The 21,356-nt window shown below is 31.5% G+C and overlaps 2 protein-coding genes across 8 annotated transcripts in view; one reads left to right on the forward strand and one right to left on the reverse strand.

Annotated features, from left to right (window-relative positions):
* The first annotated feature begins 3,527 nt into the window (after window positions 1–3,527).
* On the forward strand, window positions 3,528–8,383 carry LOC101890203 (UPF0430 protein CG31712). Of its 2 annotated transcripts, none has more exons than XM_005186722.4 (6): window positions 3,528–3,719; window positions 4,345–4,531; window positions 4,594–4,650; window positions 5,569–5,769; window positions 7,438–7,521; window positions 7,594–8,383. In XM_005186722.4, the coding sequence occupies exons 1-6, from the start codon at window positions 3,637–3,639 to the stop codon at window positions 7,759–7,761; spliced, it is 780 nt and encodes a 259-aa protein (XP_005186779.1). In that variant the 5' UTR covers window positions 3,528–3,636; the 3' UTR covers window positions 7,762–8,383. The 2 variants fall into 2 exon arrangements, with proteins under 2 accessions (XP_005186779.1, XP_005186780.1); XM_005186723.4 differs by having other exon boundaries at window positions 4,348–4,531.
* An 8,506-nt stretch (window positions 8,384–16,889) lies between these two features.
* Window positions 16,890–21,356, reverse strand: part of LOC101892400 (uncharacterized) — a 51,436-nt gene continuing 46,969 nt past the window's right edge. For all 6 annotated transcript variants that reach the window (XM_059122628.1, XM_059122627.1, XM_059122626.1 and 3 more), the window contains one exon: window positions 16,890–21,286. In XM_059122628.1, coding sequence (XP_058978611.1) covers window positions 21,200–21,286 — 87 coding nt within the window. In that variant the 3' untranslated portion in view covers window positions 16,890–21,199. The remainder of the gene's footprint in view (window positions 21,287–21,356) is intronic.

Raw genomic sequence — 21,356 nt, forward strand, 5'->3', positions numbered from 1 at the left:
ATGTTGAAGGAAGCGAGATAGGTCCATAGTTACTTTTGAGGATCTTTATAGAATCACTTTCTGAGTCGATTTATGCAGGTCAGTCCATAGACGGACGTCTATCTATTTATTGTTGTGAGCAAAACGCAGGACGCATTTATTATCTGATTAAGATGAAATTTTCCAAGAAATATTTCTTTGGTCCAAGGACGAACCCTATTGAAACTGGTGACAATCGTATCAGATTTAGATAAAGCTCCCATATATCTTCAACCGATTTCGTGTTAATTGTGAACCAAATGGCTAATATCAGTCCAAATGACCTGAATTTCGGCACATCCGACCCAATTCAGTCTAGAAGCAAGTAAATAAAATTTGGTGAAAATCGGTTTAGATATAGCTATAGCTCCCATATATATGATTCATCCGATTTGGTGTTTGAGTCCCTCACATTCGTAATATGCATTCGACAATAAATATACCGTTGCCACATTTTACCAAAATCGGCTAAGATTTGGATATAACTCACATATATATATCCTTATTCCGAGTTCAGGATTAATGGCTAATATCAGCCCAATGGAGTGAATTTCGGGACGTACGTTTATATTTTGTGAAACTCGGCTCCGAAGTATATCTTCAAAATATAATCCTTATAATATAATCCTTCTCGAAGTGATCACTCTATATGTAGCAAAGTCCGTTAAGCGCTGCATCTAGCATTTTATGGAGGCTTTTCCAAAGCTAGAATCTTTCAAATTTTTTTTGAAAAAGTGTATGAAAACAGAATAAAGTTAGTCTACTTTGCTAAATCAAATGTGAAACGCCATTATAAGGGAAAATTCCCTCTCTTTTACCTTTATTACATTTTTGGATTAAGTTTTCTTGGAATCCGTGCATTTCAGGTTTATAGTGTCGAAAATGTTACCTCTTATGGGGTTCACGAAGGGGGACGTTTTGGTCCTTTGATCCATTTAAACGGGATCATGGCAAGTAAAAATATTCTAGTCTTATAGACTAGTGGCATCATTGGACCGTAATTCTTCAAAGATACTGCAAAGCCTAACGCAACTGTTATCGCTCACCATCGCTACTGTGAGATGATATCCGACTTTTTTCACCCAAAATTCGAAAGCCTGACTTACATGATATGCGGTTTTGTCTGATGGTAGGTTTAACGGCTTTAGACTATTGTTTCTGGGACTGTGTTGAAGCTCATGTCTATGCAGACGAGTACACTTCAATTGACGCATTGGAAAACAACATTGAAGTACCGCAGTCGCTGTACGCATTTGATTGAAATAATCTTCAAACATTGAATTATATGAATCGTACCATCTATTCATATAAATATTTCAGTATTTCAATTTTTATAACTTGACAAATGCCGTTTTTTTTAATTTTAAAGTGTTTGTTATGGAGAAACACGATTATCTACTATGGAGTCAAGGTGTTGCAAACAAAATGACAAGTTGGTGGAGGGTGTAAAAATGCAAGACTACTGAATGCTTTCCAGTTGCATATATTAACAAAGCGTTTAAGCTACTTTATACTATAGACATCTAGTGATGCCAAGAGCAAATGATGGCTAACGCCATCTATTACAAAAGATAACAATACGTCCAAGTTATTTTTTATATATTGCTTATTTAAGACTTTAACCACATGTAAACATTAAAAAAATATATAACAAATCTTTTCGCTTTTAAAATTAACATTTAATTGGGATTGATGTAAAAATTCGAATCCATAATTTCAATTATAACGGGATTTTTATTTATTTATCATTGTTAATTATTACGAAGAGAAAAATCCAAATAATTGCTATTTTAGTTTCCCAGGGTTTATTATATGCTAACGCCCTCTGTATGTCAAGACAATATACTAAAATTACGTACAAAAATATTAATCTATTGTGTGAACATTTGGAACACCCAGTACCAACATAGGGTGACTCATATTACCAAACTTCTGTTTGACTCTTAAAATAAGTTTACAGCATTGAATATTAAGATTAATTTAATTTCTTCTGCTTTGTAAAACATTTTGTTCGTTCGTCTGAAATTGTAATTCAAATATCATTTATAGTATTCATAACTCAGATCTGGTTTCTGTAAGTAGATACGAAAAATACCATTGAAATGTGTTTATGTTAAATAAATCGAACGTATGAAAATGTATTTGGAAAAGTATTTTTTTTTCTATTTTAAATTTGCTCTGATTCAGAACAGCAAGAATGTAGTAATATTTACTACGACAGTCGATTTTTTCTTTATGATATCGAAAAACATTGGAAGATTAGTAAACTCTTACAGGTTCTGGAACAGAGCAATTCACTTTCATGTCGACATAAAGAAACCGGGCTTCAGCCTCCAGATCCTTGCATGTTCTGAAACAGAGTTTAACCTTTTATAAAATTATTAAAAGTAGGTTATTTTTCTGAAATTTCACCGTTTCTACGCTTATTTAAGACAAATATATGAAAATGTCTAAATTTGAAGAGAACATAAGCCCGCAATGCGCTCAACAACATTCCCAGAATAAAATTTAAAATTATATTATTGCGCCATTAATTCTATCGTTAACTACATGAGCGTTTTGCAATTATTCTTTATTAGTTATTACGCACCTTCAATGGAACTTATGTGGCGTTTCCACTGCACTTGATTCGCTCTCTATTCGTTGTTTGACCCTTAACTATGAAAAAACTACATTATTCTTCACACAAAATTTCCTGAGCGAACACTCATATTTGTACGTTATCCAAATCAAATCATTCTCAGAACAACGAAAAAATATGTCCCATCCCTAACAAATGAGAGCATTTATCGAAAATAATAAATTATGACATTTAAAAATTAAAAATAGAAAAATTTAATGAAATTTTAAAAATTTTTGGGAAGACTGAAAATTATGAATGAAAACTACATGGCGTATGTACATTCAAACGAAAGTACATTTTGTTTTCTCTCTGATTCGAGGTACGCATTTTATCCACAAGTTGAAATTTCCACAGAAAACTGCAAACAAAAGAGGCAATATTTTCAAAAACTTTGTATCGGCAGAAAACATGTATGACAAGTGTCTCTCCAGCAAAATTTAAAAATAGAAAAATACAAAAATATTTTCAAAATGTCAACATTTGCACAAAAAGTTGAAAACGTGAATGAAAATTATAAAATTAATGATATAATAAATCTTTAGGAGAAAAACAATCATTTCTTCCATTTATATTAGTGAGAATTTCATGTATTTTCGTATAAATTCCCATTAAAATCAACAAACAAATTTTTTGAAAAAAGGAATTATTTTACTATGAATTACGAATCGTGCCGTATGAACGGATTAATTCGTGTACATAATTCTGAGAGCGAACAACGTTGTTCGGTTTCCAATGGAAACATGCTATTATTACAATTTAAATTGGTATAAATTAACCTTAGCTTTTCAACAGTATCACAGTTATCGATAACTGAATTAGCGATTGAATGATCCCTACTCCTTCATGTTTTCCTGCCCTATCAAATGTCAATAAGTCCCATTTCGATCTGTAAAACCCTAATACTTTTGCAAAAATCTCCAAATGAAGACGGAAGAACGCTGCTTTTTTGTATTGTGTTAAATTTATTATAAATAATTAATTTAAATAGTAACAAAATGGGTTCACGATCCAGAAGTCCATCACCTAAAAGGCGACATCACAAAAGTAAACATAAAAAACGCAGTAAATCCAAATACAGGTGAGGAAGCAAGCTGACGACGGCAGGCAGGCAATAGTGGATTTTTCAGTTTTTATTACGTGTGGTGCTGTTGTTGCGATTGTGTGTGTACCAAAATGAAATGTGAAAAGAAGATATTGATAAGTAAAACCGAGGAGGAAGAAGAAGCAAATGTTTAGAACGGCATGTTAAAAGAAGTTGAGGGATATTATTTCCTTGTTTATGTTCTAAAAATACTTGCACCCCCATTGTCTAATGTTAATTTAATTAAAGTAAGGAACATAGAATGCAAGCATTTCTTATGGCGCAAATCTTTTTCTTGTGGAAATCTCATTGAATATATTTTGTATAGGACTTTCCTGATCCTAGAAGGTAACATTTCCAATATTTAAGGGAATGTGAAGGCTTGACTTTTATGCCTCATCAGATACATTTCACAGTATTTCATGGTAGAGCACGGCGAATAGGCCACCACCAAAGTGAAAAAATTTCCAGCCTCCTGCAATTCCACCAAAATTGCCATATGTCTATTTATCTTGGGATAGGATAGGCATGATTCTAAAAATAAATCAGGCTTTAATATTTTATATATTTAGCGATTTACGAAGATAATTGAGACTAATAACAATCGTTTTCCTTTTCCCAGTAGTAAAAAAGAAAATCGTGACCGTGAACGGGAACGTGATAGGGAGCGTGAACACAATCATCATAGATCCAGTCGAAAACGTTCGTCATCGACATCATCCAGTAGCTCATACACAGACAGTGATTCACATAGCAGCAGTCACAGAAGCAGTCGTCACAAAAAGAGTCGTTACAAGAAATTAGATGAGGTAAGCTCATTTGAATCCAATTTATCATCAAATTAAAAATAAATGTGTTTGCTCTAACACAGGTGGAACGTTTGGCCGAAATGGAAAGGCAGAGGAGACAAAAAGAAGCCGAGCAAAAGGTAAGATAATTCATTGCACCGAATCTTACACTTCCATACACCCGTCAATTTTTTTATATCTACAGGGACAGACCCCAACTTTTTATAATTTAGGAAATCCCGGAATAAGCAGTACAATTTAAGCAAAGAATGAAAATCCTTAAGGGATTCCAATTAAGAATATATTAGACTTTCGACTTCTTTAAGGGTCCTTGCGGATCAATTTGAAAATTTTTAAAATTGTTAAAATCTCCGTGGGTTGAACATTTTACGTTAAGTAGCTCCTTCGTCATTGACTTAATTATTTTTTTTATTTATTTATTTATTTTTTTTTTTTTGATATCCTTTCTTAGAGCGATTCAGAACGGCTATTTAATTCGAAAGCCTCACAATGGCTTTCCATTCTTGACAAATCGCAAAATAATTTTTAATAGATAGTTGGATTTATGAACTCAAGAACCTTGCAATAAAACCTGTTTATCATCGCCGGTTTTGAAAACGATAGAAGAATTCAAGAACGCTTATAGACTTTGTAGTGAAGTTTATGTTGTTGCATGCTATAGGCTTGCGCAAGTGAAGTTTATGTTGTTGCATGTAGAGCCGCAACAGCTACTTATGGTAACATTTTGAAAATCGGGAATTGGAAACGTATGTTTTAAGAAAGACCAATTTTTAGGAGGTACAACCGACCCAAAATATTGTCGAACAACGGCAAGTACTCCAAACTGGAAGGGTTGAATCAAATGTAGCCACTGTTTCACACGGCCACAGTCATTTCTAAAGGAAATATTTATTTAAGAATATCATTCAGATCTATCTTACAGATAAAATCGGAGTTTCTACAATGAAACTCACATCATCGGGCCTCGTCTAATTACAGAAATACTTATTCCCTACCTCTTTCTCATTAATAATCTAATTTCTCATTTCATTTTACAGATTATCGAAGAGGAAGCCTCCAAACGCATTGAAATGCTTGTGAAAAAACGTGTAGAAGAAGAATTGGAAAAGCGACGAGACGAAATCGAACAGGAGGTGAAGCGTCGCGTTGAAGAAGCCAAAGCTGAAATGGAACGTGAAATGATGTTAGAATTAGAGAGAAGGCGTGAACAGATACGCGAAGAAGAACGCCGCAGAGAGGTAGGTGCTCGTTTTCAGGGAATTTCTAAACCACTTGGAGCAGCTTATTATTGTGTGACATTAACAACACTCCAAGCCTTTACAATGATGATGATCGTAATGAAGACGATGAATAACATTAAACTTTTCAACATCCTAACCATCAAAAGCCTTTATCCCAAAACAGCAGATGTGTTCATAGTTATCATGTGAACATTTGTGTCCTATGTACCCCCAAACAAACAAAAAACATTTGCTTTCTCCCCTCAACCACCCCACCCCGCCCCCCTCTCTCATTCTCACCTCTAATCACACTTAATCTTTAACTACAAAGTCTACTAAGGATTTTTGTATGTTCAAATTATTAATTATTTATATTTTTCCAAAAAAAACAAACTCAAAAGAAACGAATATTTTTGATTTTTGAAAAAACTTCTTAGGGAGTTTTGACAAAAAACAAACCATTTTATATGTGTGGGCAGACAAGGACGGCTGGCTTACCTCTTAACGGGTAGGTGTTGCTGTACTGTGTTTGCTCTCTGCTTGTATATTTTGAAACACACTCAAAAACACTGAATTACAAAAAAAAAAAAAACACAACCTGAATACTTAAACACAATTTAAAACGACTCCAAAGTTCTAAGTACAACAACCACTACTACCGATCTCAGAAAAGGCAAAACCAAAAAAGAAAGCCTTCGTAGCAGAGCCTAGACCAGTTGTGGACTTAAAAAAGGAAGTAAGTTTTCTATTTAGCATCAGCAACCAGGGAATAAACGCAAAAATCAGAAACTACAAATTCCTTATGCAATGATCCTGCAATGAACAGGACATGTGGCGGCTGGCAGGAACGATCTCTCAAACAAAGGGAAAACAAAGAATAACATGGAACTAACTGGTCTATAAACATAAAACATATACTTGAAGTCACAAAAAAAATTACAATCTCTGATCTTTCCGAAGACAAAAGAGAATCCCATCTGTCTTAGCACAACATTCCATCTATCTTAGATCACTTGAAGATGACAAAAATATGAGTCAAACAATTGTATACCTCTTTTTTAAGTTCAAACGACCATTGTTGCAATGTTTTGTTCTTGTTAATGTTGTTGTTATTGTTGCTATGATATAACATGTTTAGAGTAAAATTGTTAATAACATGTTGTACATACATATTTTGATATAAAATGCAAAAAGTATTGGAAACGCGGTGTTCATAAAAAATAATTGTAAGTAAAAATTTTCAAATTTAAATGGATTAAATAAAAAACACAGAAAAAAACACTCATACATGGCAAAGAAGAAGGCCACTCATCAATGAAAGAACTCTCAAAATGAACTTTTTAAATCAAACAAAGAAAAAATCAACAAAATTTTATTTTTAGTGTTAAGTATCACCATATTTTAAACAATTACATATTTATGTGTATGTATATATATCCTATGAATAGTAACTGTCATTCGAGCAGCGTGCGCTCCTCTCAAATGTTAAACTTGCAAAAACAAAAAAATATGCAATTACCAATTTCCCAAATGAAAATTGTTTTATTCCATTCTTGAAAAAAAGAAATAAATCAATTTTTTTGTTTAAATTCTAAATCACAGTTTAGTTTTTAATTTATACGTTTTCGTTGTTACATATAAAATTCGTTTTTAATAACATTCGTATATTATTTCCCTAATTTATAGGAAGAGGAAAAGAAAAAACGCGAGGAGCTAGAAGAAATTTTGGCTGAAAACAATCGTAAAATTGAAGAAGCCCAGCGAAAACTGGTAAGTCATGAGTAAAATATTGAGTTTTTAAAAAGGAAATATAACCCTGCTTTTATTTTTTCCCCTCTCCAGGCTGAAGAACGTTTGGCCATTATCGAAGAACAACGACTGATGGACGAGGAACGTCAGCGTATGCGCAAAGAACAAGAGAAGCGCGTAAAAGAGGAACAAAAAGTCATTTTAGGGAAAAACAATTCACGACCAAAACTTTCATTCTCACTAAAACCAGGAGCCTTATGAGTTTCTTGGCTTTTAGTCCTCATTTCTTAAGTTTAGTAGGCCATTATTACCATTTGTATTTAGTTTTCATTTCTAATGTTGTTTCAAACGTTTTAAGTTTCATCTGTTTTCTTTTATTATTTTCTTCCTTTTTATCTCTTTAGTTTCTAGGTTAAAAGTTTTCCAAACAGATTTTAAAGATTTGATTTTTACAAATCTTTAGTAGTAAGAAAAAAAAGTGATGCCAACTCGAAAAAAAAACTTTCTTGGTTTTCCTTAATAAAAAATATAATTTACTTGATTTTTTTTAAACCAAAATCAAGTAAATTATTATTAAACCTTTGCTATAAACAACAACAATAATAATTGTGGTGTTAATTTATTAGTTATTCAGTCTGAAAAAAACAGCATTAGTAATCATCAATTGTGTTTATTTTCATGGAAAATGGCTAACAGAACAAAACAAAATTCTATAATGCGAAACTTAAAACTTTTCGTTTCATCAACGCAAAATAAAAAAAAAATCTTTATATATCATTTAACAAGCAAACCAACCTATATTTATAAAATATTGTAGCAATCAGCAATTTTTGATAATTTAAAACAATAAATACTATATTAAACATTCGTTTTTCTAAAACATTCTATTTAGATTGTTTCTTCTGTTATAAATGAATTTAATGTAAACATAGATAAATAGATAGATATTTAGATTGAAAGATAGTTATACAGGATGAGAAGAAAAAACTGCAACCAACTTCAGACTGCTGTCATTTCTAAGCCTCTCGTCCGACAGCGGTTAAAATTATTCAGGTGGCATCTCATTATATTTTTTACAAGCGTAAAAAAGCATTTTGGTGAGAATTTTCCAGAAAAACAGATATTCGTAATGGAATTCAAGCGTGATATTGTGATTTCTTTATATTTGGCTGGAAAACCACAAGTGGTTATCGTTAGAGCACTCCAGCATTTAAATGCGAAAAAATATTTTGTGTCTCGTACCATCGCTCGTTACCGTGATACTGGTAGCGTAGCCCAACGTCAATGAAATGGAGGGAAGAAAACAGCAACATCAGCAGAAATGGTTCGAAAATAAAGAAGCGACTTGATCGAAACCCGCGTCGCAGTGGCCGAAGAATGGCTCGTGAGCTGAACATAACGCAATATTCCATTCGGCAAATATTGAAAAATGAGCTCGGGGTAAAGCCATTGAAATTGCGAAAAGTGCAATAACTTACACCGCAACAGAAAGAAATAAATAGACTGAAAAGAGCTAAAGAGTTGCTTCGCTTGGCCGAAAGTGGTGAACTGCCGAATTTGGTTTTCTTCGATGAAAAAACATTCGTTGTCCAACAGTTTGTAAACAAACAAAATTATCGTGTTTACTTGCCAAAGAGGTCAGCTGAAAATGTGCACCTTTGGTTTGCCACCAGAACTCAAGCGCCCGCCATGGTGATGGTGTGGACCGCCATAACAGCTGATGGTCGCTCTCCGCTCGTTTTAATCGACCGTGGCATGAGAATAAATAAATTATGGCGAAAATATTCTGGAGGATGATGGTATAAATATGTTTTTTTCAAACTTTTCAATAACAGTCTTCAACATCATATTTGACTATACTAATGGGTCATATAAGATTAAGAAATTGTTAATGTAATTATCTTTATCAAATGTGAGAGAAAAACTCCTAGGTTTCCAAAAATGCAAATTCAGAAATTAAATTTAAGTTGTTTTTCGTTCGTTTTCATTTTTAGATCGACATATAATTGAATTTTTAATTGATTAAAACTCCAAAGGTGAGCCAGAAAATGTGTCCTGTTTCTTAATCCAAAATTTAATTCTGTTCATCCCTGTCAACTACAGTTCTGCACTTCAATTTAAAACTATATTTAGAAAATTACTCCAAATAAAATGGCCCATTTGGCAATGTTTTTCATTTCCATTGTATTGGAATTATGTAATCTCCCATTGCATATATAATTTACCTTGAAGGCTTTCTGTACATTGATATCGAATAAACCAATAAAAATAAAATAAATTTTCAGTAAACTTACCCCAAAATAATTGATCTTCACCAGACGCGAACGATGAATAACATTTGACATCTAAAATTAATATGCAAAATTAAATTTTTATGAAAATCTTACATAAAATTTTATAACTTACCGATATATTTAATCTTGTTTCTCCCGATTTGTTCTTTCGAAATCTCTCGCGTCTTATTGAATCATTGAATATGTGTACATACATATCGAGTATGACTTCGTCTATTTTTCGGAATCACTAGATTGTTGCTTCGATAAAAACTGTCTACACAACCGCTTTTCTTATAAGATTCGAAGGGACAGATTTGTAGATTACATCGATCGATATTATAACAATGTATGAACACTTTGGCATTCCTTCTGAAAGGATAAGGCACCTTCACCAGTTTCGAACGAGTAACAGCATTTTTGGATACTTTTCAATGGATTTATGCTACAGTAAAAAATTAAAGAATTATAAATTTAAAAAATTCTAAATTTTTTTGCAATTAAATTTGAACTTACCTTTCTACCCTTTTCTGTCATCGTTTTGGGAATTAGATAATGCTTCTGCAGTTTTGACCAATCAAAGATGTTAATATCTCGATAAGATCGTCCAGATTTTATACACTTTTTAAACACGTTACCGTACCGAACCGAACACAATCAAAATTAACAAACACATGCACGCCCGATAATTGAAATATTTCTGGTCATATCCAATTTGAAAGCATATTCCGTTCCAATTTGATCGAAATGGGAAGACGGTTTCCTGTTTCCATTTAAGTTACACATTAAACCAATGGACGTGAAGCAGTATTGTCCTAATTATATCTTTAAATATTTTTTCGACAAAATTCTATCTTCTTTTTGCAATTTGTCATTTTGGTTTTCTAATGAGTTTCACAAAATTCCATTTTTTTGTATTTTCTTTAAGTTGTAATATTTGTTAGGAATATTTTTTCTAGAAATATTCTCAATTTTCTAGACTCTATTTCCCGGATACTACATTAAACACTCGCGACGCGAAACGAAAATGCTTGAAAAAATACAATTACTACCGTACCGACATATTTTTTCACGAATGGAGGAAGGAAACTGGCAAAAATTGGCGCGTTAACAAAAGCTTCATCATCATCCTTGCAGTGTTGTGTTTTTCTTGCCAATTCTTCCGACAGTGAGTTGCCGTATTACGATGGCAATGTTATCAAGCCTATCTATGTGGCAACTCTAAGCATGGTCAATCATGAATTGGAAACTAATTGCTGAAAGCTTTGCCACAAAGTTTTGGCGCACTCACGGAAATGTTGCAGCACAGAGTTGCGTTGCTTATTCTTATTAGATGTTGACATGTTGCCATACTTTTACATTTATTTGTTGCACGCATATTTTAAAAGTATTAAGAGGGTTCACATGGCCATAAAATGAAATCAGAATATGACTGTTAATAAATAATCTGGATTGAAAAGAAATATAAGGCTGCAAATACATAAAGAGCATATCTGGCTGGCTTAAGTCATCGGCTGGCTTCTTCGGAAGTGAACAAAGGAGTCTAGGGCCAAAATCGAACTAGGTCAACCTAAAACTCCTTTGTTCATTTACGAAGAAGCCAACCGATGACTTAAGCCAGCCAAATATGCGCTTTATGTATTCCCAGCTTAAGTCTTGTTGAACAGAAGGACTTGAAAAAAGTAAGTTACACTTTCTCTTCGATCCTTCTTCATAATACTAACTTTTATTTTTCTTTCTCTCTGGCGAAATTTCCACGTATTTATTGGAACTAATTAAAATATATAAGGCCAATTGTTCCAATGCAAATAATAAATATAACAAAAACAAGAAATAAAAAGGTCTGCATCAGAATCTACTAGAATTTAACTATGTTACTAAGAAAAACCATTTTCCTTATTATTATTATTATTATTATTATTATTATTATTATTATTATTATTATTATTATTATTATTATTATTATTATAGCGGAAAAATCGTATTATTTTGCAGTTTCTGGAACACACAGGCAGTATCAATCTGGAATAATCATTTGTTGTTGTACATGACCATCCATTTAGCATTTGAACAACGCTGGGACATATTGCGACATTAAATTGCAGAATGTGTATTTTGGAAGAAGAGAAGAAGCATCAGCTCCATATATAAAAAAAGCAAATGCTCTGTTCCAGAACCTGCAAGAATCAACTTGTTTCACAATTTTTTTTTCGATGTTCAAGAATGTCACAAATCTTCTAGTTCTGGAACAGGCCAAAATGTTTCGCTTTTGATGCACAGAAACCTCGTACGCATATATTCACGGTGCATCCAAGACGAATCACTGTTTGGTGCGGTTTTTAATCCAGAGGGCCATGTTGAACGTGTTTTTGTTCACAAGAATTGAAGAGGAGCACATTGGCAACATTTGGTTGCAACAGGGCGGCGCTACGTGCAAGAAGAATTATAGCGATATATCGTTCTAGATACAATATGAGCAGAATTATTTAAATGTACTAGCTGCAGGAATCTACTAGTTTTGCGTTTTTCTTCGATACCATAAAAAGAAAATAGGTTATTGTAGTAAAAAGATTTAGAGCCTTGCAGGAACAGAAAAGAGGTTTTTAAAAACTTACCACTATTACCACAGAAATACAGCCCTGAAGCTATGCCCGCTTTGTGTCAGGCTCATTAAACATACTTTTCCTTATTTTTAAAATGAGTAAAAAACGCGAAAAAGAAATGAAATGCCCGGATTTTTGCTCAAAAATATGATCCAAACTGTTCAATCTTTCAAATTCATGGCTAACCTGGTTAATGGATTTAATGAGCGAACCGAAATCTATATGTCTTCCAATCATTGGTTTTCAAAATATTTTGTTTTCATTTTTCAAAACAATAAATACATAAATACATAAAAATGGCAGAAGTCGGGCACACTTAGAAAACAATTGTAATCAGCTGGTAGCTAGCTATTGCTCTATTCCAGAACCTACAAGAATCGACAGGTTTTTCAATTTTTTTTCGATTTCATAAGGAAGGATAACCGACTTTATCGTAGTAAAAACTTTTACATTCTTGCAGTTCTGGACGAGAGAAAATGTAATTTTTTTATTTGAGGATATCAAAAGCATACATCCGAATATTGTACCCGTTTGTTAAAGCGATATACCTTATAGAAAATATTTAAACCTTTGTATGGATGTAATATGGTACAATGAATTTAAGGTAGGGCAGTACTACCATATGATTTTAATTTTTTATTTTTCTGGCTTAATATGTCAACTTCATTTGTTTATGTATGTGTATTATTTTCAATAATAAAAAAATGTTCAGAAAATATTCAAATTTAGGAGTTTTCAAAATGCTTATGCATCGTATGCATCAACAAAATCTACAGTTTTTGTCGCGAAATAAACCATAGGAGATATATAGAACATGTTTTTGAAAAGAAATTTTGACCTTTCATTCAGTTTTCGCGGTTTTAAATTATTTATTCAAAATCAATGCAACAGGTTGTTTGCTTTTTAATTATTTTTATAGTAATTCTGACATTACAAGCCAAACAGGTAGACATCTATACTTGCAATTTTTTCAAAGTTAGCCTACCTTGTATTCATTGTACCATGGGATGTAATACAACAATATATTATTTATAGTCCTAATAAAAAGAAATCGGAAACATATTTCGTTTTTTTTTAAAAGATACATAATTGTTACTATTTTTTCACTATTTGTCTTGAGCTAATAATCGAACTCGATTTAATTTTGTCAAAAAAGGCAAGGTTATGAGCTAGAAAGATAGTTAACAGACATATTGATCTATACGAAAATTCGGGTATGCAATATATGGTAGCTTGACCGGCAACTTATTTTTGGCGGATATGTTTATTAATTATTAAGTTTTGTCATCCAAATTGTAATTTTTAGTTTTTTGAAGGGTACTCACGAAATTGCAATATCGTGCAAGGAAATTAAGAGAATTCAACAAAATTGTAGTTTTCGAATTTTGTATTTGACCATTAGAATATTAACGGACCCAATTTATTTATTATTCCGCATAACAAGGGGAGATCATTAACAAAGTCAAGTTTCATTATTGTAAGGGAAAGTAAACAACAATCATTGTAATGTGAGTCTCCCTAATATTATATTTGTATGAAATGTGGCAACAATTGCTCAAAAATGCAACACTGAGTCTGCAAAAGTTCAAGTTTACGTTAACGCGCAAAATTTGCTGTATAATTGGCATTCTGAATAAAAAAGGAGGGATTTTAATGCGTTTCGGTGGCAATTGTTGTCGGTTTCCTTTAGTCGCGAGTGCTTTAGGTAAAAGAATTTGGGGAAAAGAATTTTTTGAAGTGAATATGGCAATAGAACAACCATATGAAATAATGATAAATAACAAATGTAAATCGGTCGAAAAAACTATTGATAAGCAAAAAGCCAGTGTTAGAGGAAGTTATTTGGCGTACTTTCAAGTGTCTAGCATACTTTTTTGTTCACTTCTCGTATTGGAACGTCGAAGAATATATATTTGCCATGCAACAACCAATTTGGAACATGCAAGAACATGTTTCCCAGATCAAATAGCCCTGATTGATTTTGCCTTGCCCGCTTTTTTCGGCCTTCCCTAATATAACCAACAACAAATAATGGAATCCTGTTAAAGCTAGACATGTAACGTGCTCGAATTCTAATTGGAAATGGCCAATGAACCCAAACCTAATCAGGACTTTTTGAACAGAAACATACTGTGTATTCGGAATATAAGATGGAATAAGTCCTATACGACAGAAAGTGAAAATTTTGCAATTAATTTGCATTGGAAGTGTCCAATTTTCTGAGGTAAGTACAAACATAGAATACTAAATGCGTTAAAACTTCCAAGATAAATTATTTTAAATTTTTCATCAATTTGCTCCTGATCCTGTGACTCAAACCAATTTCTCGGGTAATAAATACTCTGGCAAATGTTCAATACCAGATGATTTATTAAGTCATGAGTGCATCTAATTCCAGACTATATCTTTGGCATGAAAGAAGTCCTGACATGGCTTTCATTTTACTTCTGGAACTAAAAGTGATCCCCTGGAAAGTTTTTGAGTTCAATCACAACGGCAATGTTCAAATATTAAAATAGGTTTCGGTTACAAATTCGTTAATTTATTAAACATTGTGGAATCGATTGCCCTTGAAAAATATTCATTGATATGGATGTCGGGAAAATTTGAAGCGAGGATGCATGTAATAATTCCACACAACAGTTTTCAAGACTATATAACTTTGTTGGGTACTGGTGCAACTGTTGTAGAGATATCTTTTGTGTTAATAAATTACGTTATTGCTCCATAAATTCCATGGACATAATTAAAGATTTACCATTTTGGAAATTCCTTCTCAAATACTATGTTCAAGCGGATCTAGGATTTTAGTGCAACTTTTCGTCATTTATGAAAGTTTTTACCATCGGCAGTAAGTGAGGTAAGTTTATCTAATTAGGCTAGTTTTTTTGATTTTAAAACTTTTTATTTTTTTAGATACCACGCACCAATATCTGGGGTAAGTTCAAATTAATTTATTTTAAATTAGTTTTAATCCCTCTATATATTTTACATTGTATCTATTTGGAATTGATTCCAATATTTTAAATTTTGATTTAGTTATATCTTTTATGATTCTTGATCCATTTGTGTGTCTCAGACTAATACTTTTTGTCAATCTAAATTGGAAAATATGAAGATAACTCCATATAACATTAACTGCTTGACCAGTATTCTAATAAACAAAATATTGTTTCTCCATAAGCTATTAAATATAGGCAAATGTTAGATTTGCTTTATTGTCCTTTAAAATTTTTAAAGGATAATCCAAGACAAATGTTATGAGTATCGATTCTTATTTCTAAAATCGGTGGGGTAATAATCGTTTCAAAAAGTACTACTTGACCTCATCGTGATATTGTGGAAGATTAATTTTGAGGATTTGACAAAAATAATTTTTTTTTTTTTGCAAACATTTTTATACATGCATTTGTTTACATCATCAGCTTAAGATAGAAAAATGTATGTGCAGGTCCACGTCTTCGTATAGCTCCCATATAACGGTCCCTCCCGATATTCGGTACTTTGTTGATTTTAGCGACATTATTCACCGGAATTGTTTCAAATTTGGTATTTGAAGTTCGTAATGGATACTACAGCATATGACAAAAAATTGTCTGTGCAGGTCCACGTCTTCTTATAGACCCCCAAATAACGGTTCCTCCCTATATTTTTTTCAAGTTTCGCATTTGAATATTGTAATGGCTTATGACAAAAGTTGCCTATGCAGGTCCATTTCGTCTATTAGACCTTAATATTACGGCTATATTTGGTATTTTTAAGATTTTAACAAAATTTTTAACGGATTTTATTTTTTTTTAAATTGCCAAATTCGTTCCAAATGGTGGAAGGTATCCAAAGTTCTTACGGCTTTTTACTTCTTTAAGAAATTGAAATACTGCATTTGGTTTTTTATGATAGCATTTATTTGAATTTTCATTGAATTTCATTCAAAATGTCTCTTCAGATTCCCATTGTTCTTAAAATTGTATTATTATAATGGGATGCATTTTTGTTGGTATTTTGATTACAATATATGTATGTATATATATATGTATATATTTTTTGGTATGTAGTATGAATATATAATATTTAGGGCCCATGACATGCGAGCATTTATGAAAGCTAATATTTGTTCATTGTTTATAATTAAATAGGTTGTTTTTTAGCTTTGGTAAATGTTTACTTTAGTTTTGAGAATAAAAACTGATCGCTTGCAAAATCAGTACTATAATTCCAATATTGTTTTGTTGTTGTTACTGTTTTGTAAGCTTCAAAAACAAAATAATGTCGTAATATATTTTTTAATGCTTACTATTTTATGTTTGTCTTTAAATGTATTTTTTTCTTTGTTTTTCTCATTGTTTTGGCCTTATGATTTACAAATTTTATCTCTAAATTAATTATTTAAAAATTTGGTTTGATTTTCTTGTTTGTTAAGCCATTTTTATTGGCTTGATTTAACAATCATAAGTAGTTTTTCTCTTTATTCTTTTTGGTTTCCATTCCGAAAAAAGTGATACGTATAAAAATGTTTTAGTTTTTTTTTAATTTGGATCTTAGTTATGTTTTGTCTTGTTTAGATTTTTTTGGGGTTTTTCAATAGTTTAGACTTATACGAATAGTTTGCCAATCTTTAGAGTAATTGCACTTGTTTTTTGTTGTGTTTATTAGTGTTAGAGAAAAATTCGAAGATATATGTTTCCCAAACCAAGGCGAATTTAAAAACTTAGATATTAAAAAACAAATATTTGAAATCGAGGGTGACTTTTAGGAAGAAGATTGTGGAAATTACGCAATCCCATGGAGTAGAGTTTTTAACCTTTCAACTTTTTTTGATGAAAATACATCAGCTTCAGTTTTAGCTACATATTTGGTCCTTATTGTACAGTTTGCTTGGGGCAATGTGTGATAGATTTTTGCAGACAAATAGCAAGGATATTAGAATAATACTCCGAAACAAAACAAATCATATTTTATAAAAAGTAAGCAAAGGCTATGGTCGTGCGGGGCCGACCATGTGATACCCTACAACACTACAATATGTTAGAAGCCCCGTTTATGTCAAAATCCATTTTAGAAGATTTCGATTTTGAAACTATGTCACGGAGCACTGCCCAGACATTACCTTAGCATTTTGACCAAGGACATTTGCCCAATATTTACGCACTCCGTCGTGCTGTTTGTTGTTGTGGTCCATTTTACAGCTAAATATTTTGCTCGTGTTAAAATAATATATTCCATCAAAACTTCTACGAACTTTAGGTCATTGTTTCTATATGATTTCATTTATTCAAATTTATTTATATTTTGTTATAATTAAATAAATTCTATTTGATTTATATATTTAAAATAAAGAACAAAAACAAACAGTTGAAAAGAAACACATTTATTTAACTAAACAAATAGAAAAAAGTAAAATAATTAAGCAAACATAATTATTTATAAATATTTATGTATACGCGTAGTTTATTGAGTGTTTTTGTGTATGTAATCGAGTTATATGATACATTTCATAAAAATTGTGATAATTTTCTATTAGAAAATAGATATAAAAATAAATATATTATAAAACTAGGTCGTGTAACTATTAAATTTTGTCGATAGTTTACGTTTTAATCTCACATCTGTAACAATTTAATTTTTTGTTCAATTTGTTGCTGATGTAAGTCAAAATCTTTCAACGAAGTTTCAAAATAATAACATCAATCAGAGTCAGTCCTCGTCACATTGCAAATTGACTTTTCGAATCACAACTATATCACTGCAAATAATTCTGGACTACGTGATCCAGAAGCTATGGACTATTTACAACATTGTCCTTTGTAATGTAGCAGTGGATTATGTCATTGCGTTATTGTTTTGGACAAGTTCTCTTCTAACAGGTATAAACATTTAAAAATACTGTCAAAGTTGCATACATTTTCGCAAGACAATTTGATGTGTGACTGGGAGGCCCCGAAAAATTATTCTCACAAATTATTCACATATTTTTTGCGATTCCACAATATATCAGATACTTGATCTAAAACTTCAGCCAAATGAAGTCAATCAAAAAGTCGTTTTATTCAAGGTGTGTTTACCTTTAAATTTTATCATACAAAGGAACTATGAAATTGTTTGTTTTATAAAAAATATGAATTTGTATTGAATTGTTGCTTACAGCAACAAATGTGAGTTATCATTTCAAAGTTTTTGCTTTCTATTTCACTGTGTATTTCAGACCATAAAGTTCATCACGAAAGAGATATAAACAAACTGATGCTATTTGTGCCCATCTGATTTCATTAAGAAAAAGGTATTGTTTTATAACTCCAAAGGTACGAAAATGACTAATCTTTCCACGCATCGTATTTGATTTTAGAAAAAATTGAGATTTGCTATACTTATAGCCCATAATTAAAATTTTTAATGTTGTCCATTCATATGGAGCTAAAACCAATTGAATTGGATTCTACAAAATGTAGAATATTATTAATCATAGACAAGCGACAGTTGTCATCGAGGTGGTTAGGATCTGTATTTATGGCTGTTACGAAAAAAAGCTGTAATGTAGATCTAATATTTCCTGTTCGGCTCCAATTCTTGATCCTCCCTTTGATATTTAGAAAGAAAACACCTGTATAGTTTCAAAAATCAAAATGCCCTTGTCAATAATCACATGGGGTCAAAAAAAAAAAAAAAACAAAAAAAAAACAAAAATAAAATCTGAAATTTTCTTTTTGCAAAAACAATTGCCCGCTTTGCTTCAGATGCCAAGAATTAAAAATCATAGACAAGCGACTATTATTACGGAGGAATCAAGGCTCTCTGTTTACCTGTTACAAAAAAGGACTGTAATGTAGACCCAATATTTCCCGTTTGACTTAAATTCTTGATTCTATCTTTGATATTCCAAAATAAAACGCCTGTGTAGTTTCGAAAACCATTACGCCCTAATCAAAATTCCATTCAGCTCTAAGAACCAAAAAAAAATCTGCAATTTCCTTTTTGCAAAACCAATCGCCCGTTTTGCTTCAGATGCCGAAAATTATAAATCATAGACAAGCGACTGTTATCACCGAGGTTGTCAGGAGCCGAATCTGTATTTCTGGCTGTTACAAAAAAGGCCTGTAATGTAGACCTAATATTTCCCGTTCGGCTTCAATTCTTAATTCTCTCTTTGATATTCAATCAAAAATCCATACAGCCCTTAAGAACCCATGGGGTCACAAAAAGAAAACAAAATCCTGAAATTTCCTTTTCCTGTTACAAAAAAGGCCTGTAAAATAAAACACTTATTGACCAAGTGTAGTTTCGAAAACCAAAATGCCCTTATTAAAAATCTTTTCAGCCCTAAAGAACCCATGGGGTCACATAACTTAAAAAATGTGCATAATATTGTCCACTTTGCTTCAGATGCCTGATAAACAATTCTCTCAACAAAAAGGTTGGAATTAAACTGGTATTTATTTTTAGATTGTATTTTATTTTTATAGAATTTTCACATTAATCCACTTCCTATGGGTACATAACTCCCCGATATATTTTTTTGCATCAATGATTAACAGGATTTAAAAAAAAAATAGAATTAGAAGAAAATCATTTCGCCATTTGGTGGAGAGGGATGTAATTTCAGAAATGTAATCTTGATTTCTTTTTTTGGAAATAATTTTGAATTTTAATAGTAATTTTAATTTTATTATTTTTTGTTCGCTAATATAATTTAGTAGAGCTTTTAAAAAGTGTACAAAATTCGTTTGTTGTTGTTTTTTAAAGAGTGTTTCTATTAAATATATATTTTTAAAGTTTTCTTTTTTTTGTCTCAGCATATTTGTTGTTCTTCTCGTAGTTTCTATTTAAGTTTATATATTTGCTATACTAAATTTATTTATATTTAATTTTTTTTGTTCTCTTATTGGTTGGTTGGTTGCGTTTGGAGGGAAAGGGCGGGGAAGTTTGATTTTACAGCATTCTGAAAATGAAATGCTTGACCAAAAAAAAATTGTTTTCCTCTGACAATCATCGATTTGTTTGCCTTTTTTGTAACAATGATTGTGTGTTGTGTTGAGTCAGCCAAGCGACTCTTCATTCTTTCTTTGTTTGCTTTTTTTTTTAAAAATAAATAAATAAAAATATATACAATGTACATATTATTTGGTTTTCAAATTCTAATATATTGTTTCGCTTGATTACAACAATTAAAAATTAATAATTCTTATTCTTCTTTTGTTTTTGACAAATTTCTGCAGTCTAAATAGGTATTTGAAGTAAATGTGTGTGTGTTTGTTTGTTTTTCTTGCTTCACTTACGTTTTGTTTCTTTACATTTGTTTGTTTTTCATTCATTCATGTTTTTATTTGTTTTCATTTCTTTTACTGCAAATGCTAAATAAATTATATAAATATATATTTAGTTTTTATATATATAAATATAAAGTATATAATATTTATTAATATATAATTATGTATTTAGAAAAATAAATTATTAAATAAGACATTTGTTTAAATTCAAATGATTTAAAATTATTTTATATAATGATAGATAGTTAAGAGTGGAAGAGAGAGACAGAAACAGAAGAGAGGCTGCCGGAGACCTTGTTTGTTTTTCACATTCCAGCCATAAAACCAGGATGTTATCTTATTTCTTCCTTCCCATAAACGAAGTTTGTGTAGAACTATGACATGATGTCGATTGTGCTTCTGCTGCTCTCTGGCTAAGAAAAACTGAGTCTAAACGAAACAAAGTTGTATTAAATGTTTGTTCTTGTTGTTCTAGCTTTGGTATTTCCGGGAACTGCTGTTGCTGCTGCTGCATCTGTCTGTCGTCCAACAATAATTGATGAAGAGGTGGCGAAAGTGTTCGCTATGTCAGCATCTTGAAAAAGATTATGGCCAATATGATATTTACAAAAAGCACCAAGAGCACCAACTGTTGTCGTGAGAACCAATCCTGGGGAAAATAAATTAGACAAACGGAAGCGAAAGTTAGTTGTCAAACATATAAAGTTTTATACAAAAGT

This window comes from Musca domestica, unplaced genomic scaffold (genome assembly GCF_030504385.1).
Source record: "Musca domestica strain aabys unplaced genomic scaffold, Musca_domestica.polishedcontigs.V.1.1 209, whole genome shotgun sequence".
Classification (NCBI taxonomy): Eukaryota; Metazoa; Arthropoda; class Insecta; order Diptera; family Muscidae; genus Musca; species Musca domestica.

Coding starts and splice junctions, on each gene's coding strand:
- LOC101890203 (XM_005186722.4), top strand. CDS start 3,637: ATGGGTTCACGATCCAGAAGTCCATCACCTAAAAGGCGACATCACAAA. Junction 4,532..4,593: donor GTTACAAGAAATTAGATGAG/GTAAGCTCATTT, acceptor GCTCTAACACAG/GTGGAACGTTTGGCCGAAAT. Junction 4,651..5,568: donor AAAAAGAAGCCGAGCAAAAG/GTAAGATAATTC, acceptor TTCATTTTACAG/ATTATCGAAGAGGAAGCCTC.